The sequence below is a fragment of the Gopherus evgoodei genome, chromosome 9 (assembly GCF_007399415.2).
Source record: "Gopherus evgoodei ecotype Sinaloan lineage chromosome 9, rGopEvg1_v1.p, whole genome shotgun sequence".
Classification (NCBI taxonomy): domain Eukaryota; kingdom Metazoa; phylum Chordata; order Testudines; family Testudinidae; genus Gopherus; species Gopherus evgoodei.
This window is the reverse complement of record NC_044330.1, coordinates 105517629-105534397: the sequence shown is the minus strand read 5'-3', so window position 1 is coordinate 105534397 and position 16769 is coordinate 105517629. Positions and strand designations below refer to the sequence as shown.

Below are 16769 nucleotides of genomic sequence, written 5' to 3'. Positions count from 1 at the left end.
CTTTGGATTGGATGAAGTAAACCATTTCCTGGTCTTGGGAATGCACCAACCCTATGAACTCATGGAACTCCTATCAGTTTTCAGGGACCTCCCTTGTAAGTGGGGCTTTAAGTGCATGTAGTTTTCACAGGTGAATGGAGAAGGTCTATTGCCTCTGGAAAGGATTTCCTATATGAGCGGGATGGCCCTGCCTTAATGTAGGCAGGGTGGCCTACATGGGTGAAAAGGCTGTGATCTCCATGCAGGTATTTCCATATGGGTATAAACCTGACCCCAGTTAAGTCAATGGCTATATTCCTACTGATTTCAGGGGAGCCAGCATTTAACCCTCTGTCACTACAGTTGCATAAGGGCTTTTATAAGGATGATGGGCCCAATTTTAATATTTGGGGAGGAGAGAGCATGATAGCCAGGGGCCAGGCCCAGTCTGATGGATACAGTTAATTTTCCAAAGAAGCAACTAGATACTCCAAATGCTTTTATCCTACACAGTCCCATAAATATAAAAACAGAACATTTGATCCACAGCTAGAAAGAAAAAGTACTGCCTAATTCAAAACAATCTCAATTCTCCTCTATATCACAGGAGGCACTGAGCACACTTGGATTATGGAGGCATCAGACAATGGAGTAAATTTTCAGTGCAGCTGATACATTGTAGGAGACCGGACTGTTTTGGATAAAAAGGCATTTTAGACCTATTGTGGAGGCTCTATAGTAGGTTTCACCTATAACTATACATGACCACAGGGTACCAAGTACAGAGAAATGTCACCTGAAGTACAAAGTTTCCTTCCCTTCAGACACAAAGCAGCTTTGCCCATCATAGGAGGGAGGTAAAGTGTAGGGTCAGAAGGTTCTGTGGCAGCTGAGAGAAATAACTGGAGCTGGACAATTGAAAAATCAGCCTCAAGAGGGGGAAATTATTGATAAGAAGAAACTCAGAGCTGGTTCACATCTTTAGGGGATGGGATAACTATAATACAATATAATATATGGAGATATACCTATCTCATAGAACTGGAAGGGACCTTGAAAGGTCATTGAGTCCAGGCCCCTGCCTTCACTAGCAGGTCCAAATACTGATTTTTGCCCCATATCCCTAAGTGGCCCCCTCAAGGATTGAACTCACAACCCTGGGTTTAGCAGGCCAATGCTCAAACCACTGAGCTATCCCTCTGCCATATAAAAAGAAAAAAGCTGCTATGTCTGGGTGTTTTCCAATGGGGACACAATGAAGTTCAGTCCAGTGTTAAGTTCTAAAAGAAGAATGAAAGTTGTTGTTCACAGTTATGTTGGAGGCAGCCAGTCACGCAGAGAAACTGAGCCACAATGAAGTCAGCGCTGGTTTCAGCACACCAGCAGTGGGAAGCCAATGACAAGAGAGGACCTTGCCAACTCGGCATGCTCCTGAAGCGAGGATATGGAAGAACTGTGGACTACTGGATGAACAAATCAAAACATACTGTAAATGTTAGCAGGATATCAAGTTAAATATCTACCTAATAGTTAAATACAGAGAAGCCTGTACAAAAGGCCACAATCACTAGGCAATTTCCCAGCATGAGAGATGGCCTCAAAGGATCTCCAAATCTTCTTCAGATACTGGATCAGCTCCATCTTCATGAAGAGACCAAGTGCCATGGGACAGCTGAACATGGCAGGTCTTCCGAGAGGCTGGGGAGGAGAAGTTTCCTGGTAGCTGATAAATTGCATCCCTGGGGACCTGCCTCAAGGATGGGCACGGCCCTGAGCACGGGCCGGTCAGGGCTGAAGGGAATGGCCGGCTTGCTCCGGTCCTGGGGCCCTGAACTGGAGCAGGATGTGAGCTCTGGAAGCCCCAGCCTGTCTCCCAAGCCAGGGACCCGCAGGGCGAGGCCCAGGGCAGTGCTGCGGTGCGGGCACCCGGAGAGCCCCCGTCCCCTCACCCTCAGCCCGGGCTCCGCCCGCGGCCCCGGCTCCCCTCCCCGTGGGCGGCCCCGAAGGCGGGGGGCGGGTGACGCGGGGCCGTGTCCCGGCGGCTCCACCCCGCGCGGCCGGAGCCCAGCAGACGGAAGGACGGAGCCGCCGCAGCACAACAGCTTCCCCGAGCCCAACATGGCGCTGGCCGCCGCGGCGCCCTGAGCCCAGCCCCGGCCTCGCCGCTCCGCGCGGACCTTCCCGCCCCGCGGGGCCATGGGCAGAGCGGGCGGCAGCCGCCGGCCAGGCCGCGCCTAGAGCCCCGCCGCGCGGGCATGGGAGAGCGGCGCTAGGCGCCCCGCAGCGACCCCCGCCAGGTGAGCCCGGGGCCCGGCCCGGCCCGGCGAACCGAGCCCAGCCCAGCCCGGCCCGGCCCGGCCTAACCAGCCTTCCTCCGGCTTTGTCCTTGCAGGCCCCGCCGCAGGCAGCCCCTCCCGGCCGCAGCCGCAGCCAGAGCCAGCCGCCATGGCCCACTCGCCGGTGGCCGTGCAGGTGCCCGGCATGCAGGTGAGCGGGGCGGGCCCAGGCGGGCGGGAAATGGAGGCCGGGAGCGGGGCCGTCTCCTTCCCCGGAAGCGGCGCTGCCGGGCCGGTGTCGCGGGGGGGCCGCTGGCAGCTCGGGCCGGACGTAGGCTGCGGCCTGCGCCTCTGGCCCGCCCGGCCCGGCGTGACAAGGCCGGGGCCCGGCCCGGGAAGTCCTTGGGCGGGACCTTGGCCGGGGCGGCGCGCGGGAGAGTGGCGGGAGCTGGGGGTGGCGCCCCCATCCTGGCTCCCGCCGGGGGGCTGTTCCTTAGCCGGGCGGGGGGGGTATGTGGGGTCTCGGGACCCCAAAGCCTTGGCTCTTGCGAGGGGGCGGGTAGGGGGCTTTGCCCTCCGCAGGGCCCGGGCTGCCCGCTCAGCGGGACTCGGCTTTGTTCGGAGGCGGCCGCCCTTCACCCCGCAGCAGCCAAGCGCCTTTAAACTGACTAAAACCGAAATTAACTTCATCTCTGGGTGCGTGTGAAACGACATGTCAGCCCCGTTGGCAAGTGCACGTGAGACCGGACTTCCCAAGCTCCTGGCGCCGGGCCTGCGTTGCAGGGTCCCAGGAGAGCTTATGTTTAATGGAAAGAGATGGGGAAAGTGGAGCCCTGCCTTTATCCGGGCTGGCAGCGAATCTGCTGGTCGGAGTTCTCCTTCTGTTGGAAGTTTTCGCTCGGCAAGACTGGGAACCCCACTTAAAAATGGGTTTCTGTGTATTTGTTGCTGCAGCGTGTGCTAGAGTATTGGACAATCTATTCTTTTTTTCTCAACTCACAGCGGTGTACCTGACAGTCATTTTTCCTCTTTCTAACATCATAAAACAGATTTATGGTGGGATTTTCAAATGATCCTATAGGAGTTAGGCACTAAATGCCCATTTCAGTGGGATTTGCGCATCAAACTCCTTAAACCTGTTCTATGCTAAGAAATTAGGGGCTCTGTCAACCTAGCTACTGTCTGCCAGCAAGGTGGAGTACCCACCCTGACAGGAGAACCTCTCCTGTGAGTGTAGATAGCAGCTTCACAGTAGCGCTAGAGCGGCACAGCTGCGCTGCTTTATGTGTAGACATATCCTTATTTTCCTTTGAAAATCTGAGCCCTGTAACTTTCCCAAATGAGTGTGATGATCCATAATATTGATTCTACCGTGTGTTCAGGACTACAAACCATTTCAGCCCCCCACTGAGATGTCCTATTATTCGTATGTCTTAGTTTTTGTGAAAGAAATAAAATATTTGTATCTTAATAGTTGTGTCTAATGTTTCTAGTAACATGTTTCTCTTTTTTCCTCTGTCTAGTTTAAATGTCACTTTAAATGTTTCGGTTTTGTTTTTTTAATTGGTTGAGTGGTGTGTGAAAAGTAAGAGAATTCTTCTGAGATGTCCATAAACTCTGGAAGGCTTTGTTCCAGAATCATAGATGGCATAGCTACAACAGAAAACACCAAACCGTAAAAGATGGAAAATACAATTACTATTTTCAAGTTTTCCCTTCATTTTGCAGTCATGCCTCTGAAACTAATACAATATATTTTAGGATGTATGTTGGTTAATTTTGTGAGAGTAAAGGAGATTTTAACACTGCCAGTAACAATATCTTGAGTGTGATTAGATGCAGCTTTGTAAGCGTTTATGGAATGTTTACCCAAACACTGCAATCGTATGCTTTCCAAAAATGATGAAGGCTAATGAACTTTCAGCAAAGTAGGCCAGGCTAGTGATAACATTTGTAAGGATAAAGTTAATACTATTATTTCTAAAGATCTGCACAATTTTTGTACTTTTCTAAAATCTGTTGAATTTCTCCTGTCAAAGAAATTGCTTCACCAATTTTTGATGGTCCAAATAGGAGTGAAACCATACTTTTGCCATACCAATTTAACCTGCCAGTACACTTAATCTCCATATTATATCAATATTGCTGATGATACATTTTTAAAAGTTTGAAGCAAGGGAGAAGCTTTTTCTTTCATTTCTGTCCAATGGTGTGACTTCTCTTCAGATAATTTTTCTATATTGTTTTGATAAGCATTTTGGACACTTTCTATCCAAAAATTCCATAATCTGATTAGAATCACAGAATATCAGGGTTGGAAGGGACCTCAGGAGGTCATCTAGTCCAATCCCACCTCAAAGCAGGACCAATCCCTACCCAACTAAATCATCCCAGCCAGGGCTTTGTCAAACCTGACCTTAAAAACCTCTAAGGAAGGAGATTCCACCACCTCCCTAGGGAACCCATTCCAGTGCTTCACCTCCCTCCTAGTAAAAAGTTTTTCCTAATATCCAACCTAAACCTCCCTCACTGCAATTTGAGACCATTACTCTGTGTTCTGTCATCTGGTACCACTGAGAACAGTCTAGATCGGGGCGGGCAAACTTTTTGGCCTGAGGGCCGCATTGAATTTCGAAAATTGTATGGAGGGCCAGTTAAGGGAGGGGATTGTAGCCTGGCCCCCACCTCCTATCTGCTCCCTCCGTTCCATCCACCCCCATTCAACCACCAGTTCTCCACCCTGTCCCCTGTCCACACCCCTGCCCCCTGACCACCACCCCAAATTCCCCTGCCCTCTGTCCAATCCCCCCTGCTCCATGCCCCCTTAGCATGCTGCCTGGAGCACCAGTGGCTGGCAGCGCTACAGCTGCGCAGTACAGAATGCTGGGTTAGGCCAGGTTCTGCAGTTGCGCTGCCCCAGGAGCTCGCTGTGCTGCCGCCCAGAGCATCATGCTGGTGGTGGAGCGAGCCAGCTGAGGCTGCGGGGGAGGGAGGACAGCAGGGGAGGGGCTGGAGACAAGCCTCTCGGGCCAGGAGCCCAGGGACTGGGCAGGACAGGCTGGATGTGGCCTGTGGGCCGTAGTTTACCCATCCCTGGTCTAATCCATCCTCTTTGGAACCCCCTTTCCGGTAGTTGAAAGCAGCCATCAAATCCCCCCATATTCTTCCCTTCTACAGACTAAACAGTCCCAGTTCTCTCAGCCTCTTCTCATAGGTCATGTGCTCCAGCCCCCTAATCATTTTTGTTGCCCTCTGCTGGACTCTTTCCAGTTTTTTCATATCCTTGTAGTGTGGGGCCCAAAACTGGGCACAGTACTCCAGATGAGACCTCACTAATGCCGAACAGAGGGGAATGATCATGTCCCTCGATCTACTGGCAATGCTCCTACTTATACAGTCCAAAATGCCATTAGACTTCTTGGCAACAAGGGGACACCGTTGACTCATATCCAGCTTCTTGTCCATGGTAACCCCTAGGTCCTTTTCTGCAGAATTGCTTCCTAGCCACTCGGTCCCTAGTCTGTAGCAGTGCATGGGATTCTTCTGTCCTAAGTGCAGGACTCTGCCCTTGTCCTTGTTGAACCTCATCAGATTTCTTTTGGCCCAATCCTCTAATTTGTCCAGGTCCCTCTGTATCCTATCCCTATCCTCCAGTGTATCTACAAGTCCTCCCAGTTTAGTGTCATCTGTAGACTTGCTGAGGGTGCAATCCATGCCATTCTCCAGATCATTAGTGAAGATATTGAACAAAACTGGCTCCAGGACTGACCCTTGGGGCACTCCGCTTGATACCGGCTGCCAACTAGACATGGAGCCATTGATCGCTACCTGTTGAACTCGATGATCTTGCCAGCTTTCTATCCATCTTATAGTCCATTCATCCAAACCATACTACTTTAACTTGCTGGCAAGAATATTGTGGGAGACCGTATCAAAAGCTTTGCTAAAGTCAAGGAATAATATGTCCACTGCTTTCCCCTCATCCACAGACCCAGTTATCTCACCGTAGAAGGCAGTTAGGTTAGTCAGGCATGACTTGCCCATGGTGAATCCATGCTAACTGTTCCTGATCACTTTCCTTTCCTCCTTGCCCATTTCTTTATCTTAAAATATGTTTAATTTATTGATATTTTACTTTCTTGGGCTGTAGTATAGCCCAGCAAGGACCCTGACATTAATTAAAGCACTGTTTTCCGATATTAAACTTTATTTAATAGTACATTTCCTTCCACTATAGACTTAAAGCACATTTTCCCTAAGTGTTCATAAGTACATCTGAGTAGAATTGATGTTTTCTCCTTGAGACTATTTTTTTTATCAAGACAAGTATATGAAACATAAAAAGCTTTTCTAGAATATAAATGATTTGAATTTAGTGTAAAATTATTCTGCCTGGTATTCCTCTCTGCACGTTTTACTGTTCTGGGACTGTTGTTAAAGAAACTATGAAAGAAATCATTAAATGATTAGGAGATAGGAATGGTTTTCATCCATTTTTTTTTAAATTTGAATTAGTATTATTTAGTGAAGGTCACCTGAATAATTATTAAAGCATTACCTACTTCTGGTCAGTGTTAAAATAAATGCATGAAGTCTGAGTTAAGCAAGTGTAAACAGACCCAAGTTTGGTGGAACAAGATCCAAAAGTTATGTTAAAATTAGCACGGTGGGAAAGTTTGTCTGTAATCTCAAACCACCATCTACCATGTAATGTGGAAAGGATTTTTTTGTTTTTGTTGTAGAGTAGGAGTTGGAAACAGAATTTATGGTAGGGAATCTGCTGTAGCTATAACGTTTTCAGCTGTATTATGATAATGGACAGAAAGGGGAAAGTATTATTTAATTATGCATAAAAGCAAAATAACATTCCATGAACAAAACCAATGTGGTGATCTATTATATTGCTTGTATGCTAATTCCCAGACAGAAATTTTCTTAACAGAGTGTTGAGTTTGCAGAGATTTCTTCTATTCTTAGGAAGAAGCCCTTAAAATGCTTTTTTTATTTAATAAAAAAAAATCCAAATGTTGAAACTATGGAAAGTCCACACAAAGGTCGTTAAAGTAATCCTAACTCTGCCCTTACATTACGACCCTGACAGCAGTAGGATACTCTGAGACAATCTTATTAATTACACAGGTTTATCTCATAAACAGCTACAAAGACACTTCACATAGGTGCATAGACTCCAATATTGTGTACAGCTTATACCAGGGATTGCTAAATACAAATAGCCTGCTAAATACATCCTCTTCTGTAGCTTCCATATGCACAGACACAGAGCTTTGTTAGGTTATCTGTATTCAGACTTCTAAGCCAAACTCATAAAAGTATAGTGCACAGATTAGAAGAGTAAAGGCTAGCATGGTGATGAAGGATCATGCTTTCTGTTGGAAATGTATGTATAATACCAGTGCTTGGATGTTCAGATTTTTAACATTCTACCTGCAGATTATATAAATAGTATGTTCTACAATTTAAGATTAGAACAGAAAGTGAGAGATTAATGGAGCTACAGGAGCACGGTTAAGGTTGTCATTGATCTGAACCATGGTTTTCCATGGCTTCCAATGTGTGTTTGGAATTTGTTTTGTAACCTAACCCTAACTTTAAATTTCCATGCTCTGTGGGGTTTTTGTGTGGGGTTTTTTTTTTGTTTGTTCGTTTTTTTTTTAGTGGAAGGAAGAGTTTTAAATAGCTTTCTACTGCTAGAATAATTTAGTGTTTCTCTGTGAAATCCTATTCCACAGAGGCCCCTGAAGTAAAGTGCTTCTAAGTATAGATTGTGGGAGCTGTCTTGCACTAACAGTTTAGGGGTGAGGTATGGGTATTGCTGTAGTTGGAAGAGGAATGTTGTGGTGGGATTCTTAGTAGGAGGGCTCATCTCCCTCTGCAGTTCTTTGATTTAGCTGGCCAGACATGTATTTGACGTGGCCCTTCCAAATACAGATGAGCAAAGACTTTAATATCCCTGCTCTACCTTTCATTTCAGATGGGTGAAGCCTGAGATGAGTCTTTGTTACTGAACAGCCCTTAATATTTTACCATGAAAATCCTTTGAAATTGGTCTTTCCATCTTTGATTATTTTCTAAGTGTATGGATGGATAACCAGATAGCAGCTTGAGAGTGGACAGTTAGACACTTAAGAATTAACAGGAAAATTGCCTTTAAAGTTCCTGATGAATCATTTGTGCTTTCAAAGGCAGTCCTTAAATCCTGTGTGGAAAATACAATTTTTACTAGTCTTTATGGCTCCCCCTTTCTCCACCAATGGAAAATCACTTGAGAAATAACATCTTTTAGTTGGAGGAGTGGTTGGTGAACTTGTCCTTTCCTGCTTCTAATTTGTGTGTTATCTGAATTCATCTAATATTCAGCACTGGTGGAAATGTGTTAGGATATTCTGTCTATTGGGTACAAGCAGTGGGGGGATTATGTGGAGGTGAGGCTATTTTGTGAATTAATTATGACTGAATTTGAGGTCTCCACCTCGGTCTCAGGTGGGAGAAGTGTACTGGAGAATATTTGGCTGATTGACATTATTATCCCATGTAGTATTAGATAATGCTTAATTATCTACCTCCCAGTTTAACTTTTGGTGGAAAACACATTAAAGGTATCTTTTTTAATTTTAGTAATTTTTACGGTGTTTTCACTACTTGGCATATGGGTGTGTTACATATAAAAGTAAACACCAATAAAGCAAATATTTGCAAGTAAGAACAGAGATGCCTTAGAGTAGACCAGGGACTCAAACTTTTACATATTCTAGAATGACATCTTAACAGACTGTCTTGTGGACCACTTCTCCTTCTAATCTCAATCATGCAGACAATGTCGGTGATCATACATCCTCGCTTGGCAAGTACAGCAATTGCCTGTGTGCAAAAGCAATATTAGGAAAGTAGTCTCCTTCATTCTTTCTATCACTTGGTTCCAGTCTTTCTTTCCTTGCATATCCCTGTTGACTGGTCTTGCCACGCGCCACATGCTGCCTGATTTCCTTATGCCATAAACATTCCACTTTCTGGTGGCTCCTTTGGCATCTTCTGGTAGTTCTCTTCATCTTGTATAGTAGCAACCTTTGGTGAAGGCAGCAAGGCTGGCTTCTCCTTGTTTCCATCCATCTTCTTTTACTGGCATATAAGTTTTTTTGCAATGAAGAGCCTAACTTCCTGTAGAAGCAGAGAGGAGCAGCCAACTCCATGTGACCTGTCAGCTGCTACACTGTGGTCCACAATTTGAGGACTACTGGATTAATCGAAAGCTTGTCTGAAAAGATAAGCTTTGCTCTCTCCTTTGAAAGTTAACAAACCGGCTTAGCTGGACTGCCAGGTCAAAGTATCCTTTGGCTGGGCACTGGGGATCCTCAAATGGGAACACTCTCTTCTTCCAAACCTTGAGTGCCTGGCGAGGGACTACTCAGAAGAGGTTCAGTTGGTCTCAGAATGGGTACAAGAGGAGGAGGAGATGGATGGTGCCTATGTTTTGCAAACTACAACGTAGTGTTATAGGTTAAAGTTAACACCTTGAACCCAGAAGCAGATGGGAAGCCAATCCATAGCATAAAGAATGGATGAAATGAGACTTTAAAGTTTAGTAAGGAGTAAATAGGGATTACTACTTTAACACCTGGAGTTGATGCACCAGCAAAATTAGGTTCCCTATTAGGCTTAGGCACTGTATGTTTGGAAATGAGTCAAACTCTCTCAGTAGCTCTAAAGCATCTTGTAGTGAGTGTCCTTATACGTTACAGTTCTGGGAATATTATCACCATGCATATGACTTGCTGCTGAGTGTGAGCAGTGCTGGATATACAGTACTTAAATGTTTAAAGGAAGGCATTGTACGATTGTAAAACTCTGGGGAAGGATTCAGTCAAATATCTGTTAATTTATTCCTGTACTCGGAAATTAATTGCATTCAGATGGTTCCACAGTGATCCTGAAGCAGTTTTAAACTGTTATTGCTTCAGAGTATACTGAGTGCTGTAGAAACCAGAAATTTGTCTAGTGAAAACTGATGAGCCTAACTGTTTAGGACACCAGGTTTTTAAACTGTGACTTTTGTGGCTTCCTGGTTTTCTGTGCACTGTGATTTTTGGGCCATAATAAAAATGCATAGCTAGACATTTGGAAACTGCTCAGTACTATGAAGGGCTGTGGAGAATTTGGGTCTTAATTTAAAGTGGTTCTGCTCCGAAAAGCAATTTGTGTGATTCCATGTTCAGTCTTTCAGCAGTTTATGTATCAGATGTGCTTGATGTGTAAGTAAAAATTTTTTCTAATTGCTAGCCCTGCAAACTCAACTTGAGTTCTAATAGCCAAGCTGGGTTCCTTCCATCTTATGCATCATCAATAATAAAAGTTCTCGGCAACAAATTAGGCTTCAGTAAAACCTGTGATGTCTTATGATCTTCAAATTATGCTGTCAGTGACTTCCTGTACCAAGTATTTGCCTACTCTGGAGTTGTACAAGTGTAGCTGATTGGAACTTTGCAAACAGTGCCGTTTATGATGCATGAGATAGGATAGAATCCAGAGCGCACTCTCCTGTGGTTTTCTTCAGATTTAACAGGAGTAAAAAGCTATGAAAACTCACTTTTGGCAGCAGATCTGCCTCTGAATTCAGATCGGGGATCAGGTCTGTTGAGTGAGATGATAGTGTTTGTATAGTCATTTTTCAGAATGCCAGCTGCACTAATGGCTCTTGGTTGAGTTGGCTCAAAATATACATTTGGAAAAATGTAAACTGATGGAAATGCAGTTTTTAAAATATAACATTAAAGGCCTTTTTAGCAAAAGCATTCCCAAAACATTGCACCTACACTACATGAAAACTTGGAAGTGAAACCTCATAGTAGTTCATCTTATTCACCAAATGAAATAAATACAAAAATTGTGCAACATAAGTAGTAGAAACTAAATTAGAATTTATAGTAAATTATTTCAGTGTCTCCTTATATAATAATGGAGGTAACCACATATCTAATCTTGAACTCTCTAGGCTATCTTTAGTGAAATATAAAGATTTCTCTCTTGTGGATTTGTAAAAGTAAGGCAATCTAAGTTAGTCCAGTAAAGAGACAATTTTAAACCGAAGTGTCAGTTTCTTCCTGTCTGTCTGGGCATTTATCAAATTTCCATCCAGAGCAAGCTCTAGAGAAATAAGCTGCGTGAATCAAAAGAACATTTGACTTGGCATGTGCATGGTAAATCAAAGAATCTATATTAAAATGTTTTCTATTCATGGCATTGTAGTAGAAAAAGGAAGTTTTCTAACTGAAAAACTAGGGTATTTATATAGATCTGCTTGTTATTTTGTTAGATCTGTGTGCACATCAGCTCTACGGAAGGGGTTATATTAAATATTTATCTACCATTTGGTCAGTGCTTAATATATACTTTGGCACTCGTGGGTCTTTACACCTTTTAGTCTCATTCTGACTGGTAAAGCCAATACAGGCTTTCAGGTCATATAGACCCTGATTTAGGAAAACATTACTATTTCGGAAGGCTACTCAAGAATATGCTTAAGTGCTTTCTCGAATTGGGGTCCTATTTAATAGATATGATACAGCCTTGCATATTCTACTCCTGGGGGAATTCTGTGCCAAAAATTAAAAATTCTGCACACAATATTTTAAAATTCTGCACATTTTATTTGTCAAAGTAACACTATATAATCATGCCAGTTTCAATTATTTTGGTAATTTATTTCAAAATACCTGTCAGCAAGTATGTCTGTAACAATACAGACATACACACAAATTCCCCCAGGAATAGAGTGTTAAAGAAATCCCTGCGACAACCCAGTTCCTGTTCCCCCCTCCCCAGAGCCAGCCATGGCTTCCTCCCCCAGCCCAGACACTCATTCTTCTTCCCACCACCCACTCCACCCCCCTGGCCCAGACACTCACATCCCCTACCCTCCAGAGGCCAGCTGCCCTTCTCCCCCCCGCCCAGACACACTCACCTTCTACCCCCCAGAGGCCAGCTGCGGAACCCTCCCAACTCAGACACTCACCTCTACCTCCCAGATCCCAGGGATCCAGAGCCTGATGCTGGGCCCCGGGGCTTGCATGGAGTTTCCTGCGCGCTGCCAGCTCCTTCTTTCAGGGCGTGCTGGGAACTGCAGCTGCTGGGAACACTCCAGTTCCCTCCCCATGGCCTTGTCTTCTATTTGTGAGCTGGGCGTTGCTGGGTCCAGTGGCTCCTAGTGGTGGCCAACATCTCTGCAGTCCATTTCTGGGGGACGAGGGGAAGGAAATTCTGCGCACACACTGTTAATTTCTGCAAAATTCTGCATTGCGTAGTGGCACAGGATTTCCGCAGGAGTAATATTTAGTTGTTGATTCTCAATGTGAAATTAATTTTTCAGTTAGATTCATTAGTTTTCAATTGCTTACTCAAAATATGAATGACTAGGGAATGCCAGAAAACATTAATTTGTTCTCATATATTTAAAATATGTAACTTTCATGAAAACTAGCTTCAGTCAATACAATAAAGATCTTGGATTGACAGCCTCGAGACTGAACAATTTAATGCATGGAACAGGTGCCATATAAGCTTTGCTTCAGTCTTAACAGAGAACAACTCTCTCTAGAAGTGAGGGAAGTGCAGTCCCTAATCTCATTCAATCCTTTGCACCTCCTATGCTTCCAATAGGGTGTTGATATTGATGTCTGTATCTGTGAGGTGGAGATCTTTAATTGGACTGAGAACACACAATTATATCATGTAGGCCGTTGAATATCAACCAGGGAAGTTAATGTTAATCTGTTGGTGGTTTAGGAGGAAAAGGCTTTTATACATACCATGCACCATGGTGCAGAAAGAAAAACAGATGCTTATTTTGTGTATATGAAGCATTATTCATTAGGTAAAGGTGAGTTGGTCTGTTTAGGTTCCTCAGTACTGATTGGGGGTCAGAGCTCCGTTGCGCTACACACTGTATAGACATTGTCAGAGGTTATCTGCCATGTCTGGTTAGATTATAAACTTTGAGGCACAGACCAAGGCCATGTCTGCACTTGCAGGCTTACAGCGGCACAGCTGGACTGATACAACTGTGCCGCTGTGAGAGTGCTTGTTTAGCCAAATTATGCTGACAGGAGAGAGCTCTCCCGTTGACATGATAAAATTGGCTCAATGAGCAGCACTAGTGATGTCTGTGGCAGCGCATCTCCTGCCGACATAGAGCTGTGCACACAAGCACTTATGCTGACAAAACTTAAGTCACTCGGGTGTTTTTCATACCCCTGTGTGACAGAAATTTTGCCGACATAACTGCTAGTGTAGACATGGTCTAAGAAAGCAATATTATCCCTACTTTGCACGTGGGAAATTGAAGCAAAGAAAGATTAACTGACTTGCCAGCCAGGAACTGAATCTAGGTCTGTCTACAAATGCATTGTCACCTATGATAACTACATTGTTTTATACTATCTTACTTTATCAGTTTAGGCCAGGGGATAATTTCCTCAAGAAAGATATTAATTCCCATCTGAAATTAATTTTCCCACTTTAAGAATTATTCCGGGGGGAATTTTGTGCCACTGTGCATGCGCAGAATTTATGTTCCGTGCAGATTTCTTTGCTTCCGTGCAGAAAAAGACTTTCCGTTGGGGAAGCAAAGGGAAGTCGCAAGAATGGTCACGTCCCCTTTCCCAGCAGCGCAGGCATGTTGTTTCAGGCACCCGGCGCAGCTGCAGAGTGGTAAATCACTGTGGGGGGAGAGAGGAACGGTGGGTGCTGGGGGAGACCTACCCCCATCTGGCAAACCCCCATGCATTTGAACCTCCCGCACCCAGCCCACCCCAGCCAGTGACACCAACTCTGCGCCAGGCTCAGCTTCTAGTCCAGGCTGGACTGGGGTGGGGAAGGAGCGCACTTCCTCTGCACAGAGTGGCCAGGGCCAGGGCCAGGGCCAGGTCAGACACCCCCACCCCCTGCCCTGGATTCTTGTTCTCATTGCTCCTCAGCTGAGGGGGAGGAGTCTTTGTACAGAGAGCTGCTCCCATCTGCCCAACCCTGGGCATCTGGACCGCCCTGCTGAGGCCCACCCCTCAAGCCCCCACCCTAATGAGCCCCACCCCTATGCACATGGACCACCCCATGAGCTCTCTGCACCTGAACTCTCAGCCCACTGAACTCTGGCCAGCTGCACCCAGATCCCCCCTTCATGAGTTACTGAAGTCCTCAAATCATGGTTTAAAGACTTCAAGTTACAGAGAATCCATCATTTACACTAGTTTAAACCTGCAAGTGACCCATGCTGCTAAGAAGGCAAAAGACACCCCCCCAATCCCCAGGGTCTCTACCAAATTGGCTGGGGGAAATTCCTTCCCGACCCCAAAGATTCTGGTGGTGGCTTTTTTTTTTTGTTTGTTTGTTGCTTAGACTATAAACGCTTTGGGCAGGGAATGGATTTTATATATATAGCAAGATGGACACCTTTCAAAAGGGGTGCTCTGGTCAGGTTTCTCTCTTTCATTGCTAAGAAACAAGCTTACAAACAGTGCTATAAGATGGGCACCGTAAGTCAGCCGACAGAACAGCCTGAAAAAATGAGATCTAACACAAAATTACAATTTAAAGGACAAGTGTAATCCTCTAAATACATGCATTAAAAGCTAATCTAGAAAGCCAATGAAGCAAAGAACTCAGACCTCACCGGGTGGCAGTTGGAAGGAAGTAATAACACTTGGAGCAGCAGCTCCTTACATAATACCTCACCAACTGTTTAGTTCTGCAAGAGAGCACGCATGCAGTTCTAGTCAGATCTTTCCAAAAGATTCTGCCTGTGTGGCACAAAAGCCCCACAACTGTGAACTTGTACTGAAGAAACTCTGAAGGAGAAAACATCCCAAAAATACTCTGGTATCTTTCTGACAATTATTAAATTCCATCTTTAACTAGAATTAAAGCAAATTAATGAAATGGTAGCCCATTATTGTTTTCTCAGTACTTCATTTTAAATATATATGAAGAGCATACTGAGCGTACAATCAGTTTTACAGTAAGTCTTTTTTTACATTCAGAGAGGTGAAGCTGAAAGATTTAATTTCAAGACAGAGTCCTGAAAATAATGAAATCTAGGGAATTATTTTTAACTATTGCTTAGATATTTTAGAGGTATCTATCAAAATAGAACAAGTGTTTGAGCAGCTAAAGTCCCTTCCAGTAATAAATATTGCACCATGTGCCACAAGCTACCAATTACAAAGATAGATTAGAAATCATTAAGAGATGGAAGCAGAGATCATTTTTAAAATGTACACAATGCTGCAGATAATGCACACGTATTATTGAAATAAAGTTCAAGTGCAGAAGATGAAACATGGCACAAATCCAGTCAGAAAAGCACTATATAAAGTGGGGCTAAAATACTGGCTTTTTACAGATACCACAGAAACTTAGCTCACTACTTTCCATAGATGGTTACCAAAATTACACATCCAGAAACAAATTTCAGTGCCTTAACATAACACAACCAATGACAGAATTATCTAGTAAAATTAAAAATGAATGCAAACTTATTTGCTAGTTCAGAAAATGTTACTAGTTAGCAATATTTTTAGGTTTTTTTTCCATACAGAGAAGTTACTCAAAAAGGACATCTGTAAAGATTTTTACTACTGCAACATCTGCTGCAAGGGAAGAACTCACTAGATCTCCTGCCATGTTGAACTTCCAACAAAATTGAGATACTGGCACAGAGTAGCTACTGCTGTTCTCTGAGCTCCTGCTTCTGGCATATTGAAAAATGTCAGCAGTTAAGAGAAGCAGGAAGCATTCATATCCAAATTAATATTGAATTTTTCAGGAGATGACAAAAGTTCTATAATTAAGCGTAAGAGCAACAGAATTACTTGGATTCATCCCAAAACAGCCAGCACCCTAGTAATAGGTGTGTCACAATATTGCTTGTTTAATATTCTATTTTAAACTGAATGAAAGACTTTTCCAATATATTATTGAGCTACACTTATTACAGGTCATGTTCCCTCCTTTAAAGCAAAAATGAAATGATATAGAAAAAATTGCTCACTGTAATCAGTAAAACACAACAGAGTTAGACACATTTACCATAGTTTCAAAAAACAGCCAGTGTCAGTCATTTTAAAGGAATATAAATATATACTCCTGAGGAAATTCTGTGCCAAAAAACTAAAAATTCTGCTCACAATATTTTAAAATTCTACAAATGTATTTGTCAATAAATGTGGAGCCTCCATTATGGCAATGGGGAGCACATGGCTTTAAGCCATGTTCATCGTGTACCCAGTCGGTGCCCATTAGTGACCCCCATGATAGCTGTTCAAAGTGTCTGGAGGAATCACACAGAAAAGACAAGTCCAAGATCTGCAAAAACTTTTGACCTTAAACTTAAAAGGAGCGGGATCTGTGCTTGTGGGCCTTCTGCACTTCGTCCTGCCTTGGAGCCTTCCCAGTTGGACTCCACACCTAGTACTTCAGCATCAGCACACAGTACACCGCCCGGCACCA

General features: G+C 44.2%; 1 protein-coding gene across 2 annotated transcripts in view; it reads left to right on the top strand.

Moving 5' to 3' along the window:
- The first annotated feature begins 2012 nt into the window (after positions 1-2012).
- The window catches only part of STK26 (serine/threonine kinase 26), a 59686-nt gene continuing 44929 nt past the window's right edge, over positions 2013-16769 (top strand). Inside the window, exons 1-2 of one of the 2 annotated variants that reach the window (XM_030576599.1) lie at positions 2013-2276; positions 2372-2466. In XM_030576599.1, the coding sequence (XP_030432459.1) occupies positions 2425-2466 (42 nt within the window). In that variant the 5' untranslated portion in view covers positions 2013-2276; positions 2372-2424. Of the gene's footprint in view, positions 2277-2371; positions 2467-16769 lie in introns of those variants that run through there. The other variant, XM_030576598.1, reaches the window with a different exon arrangement.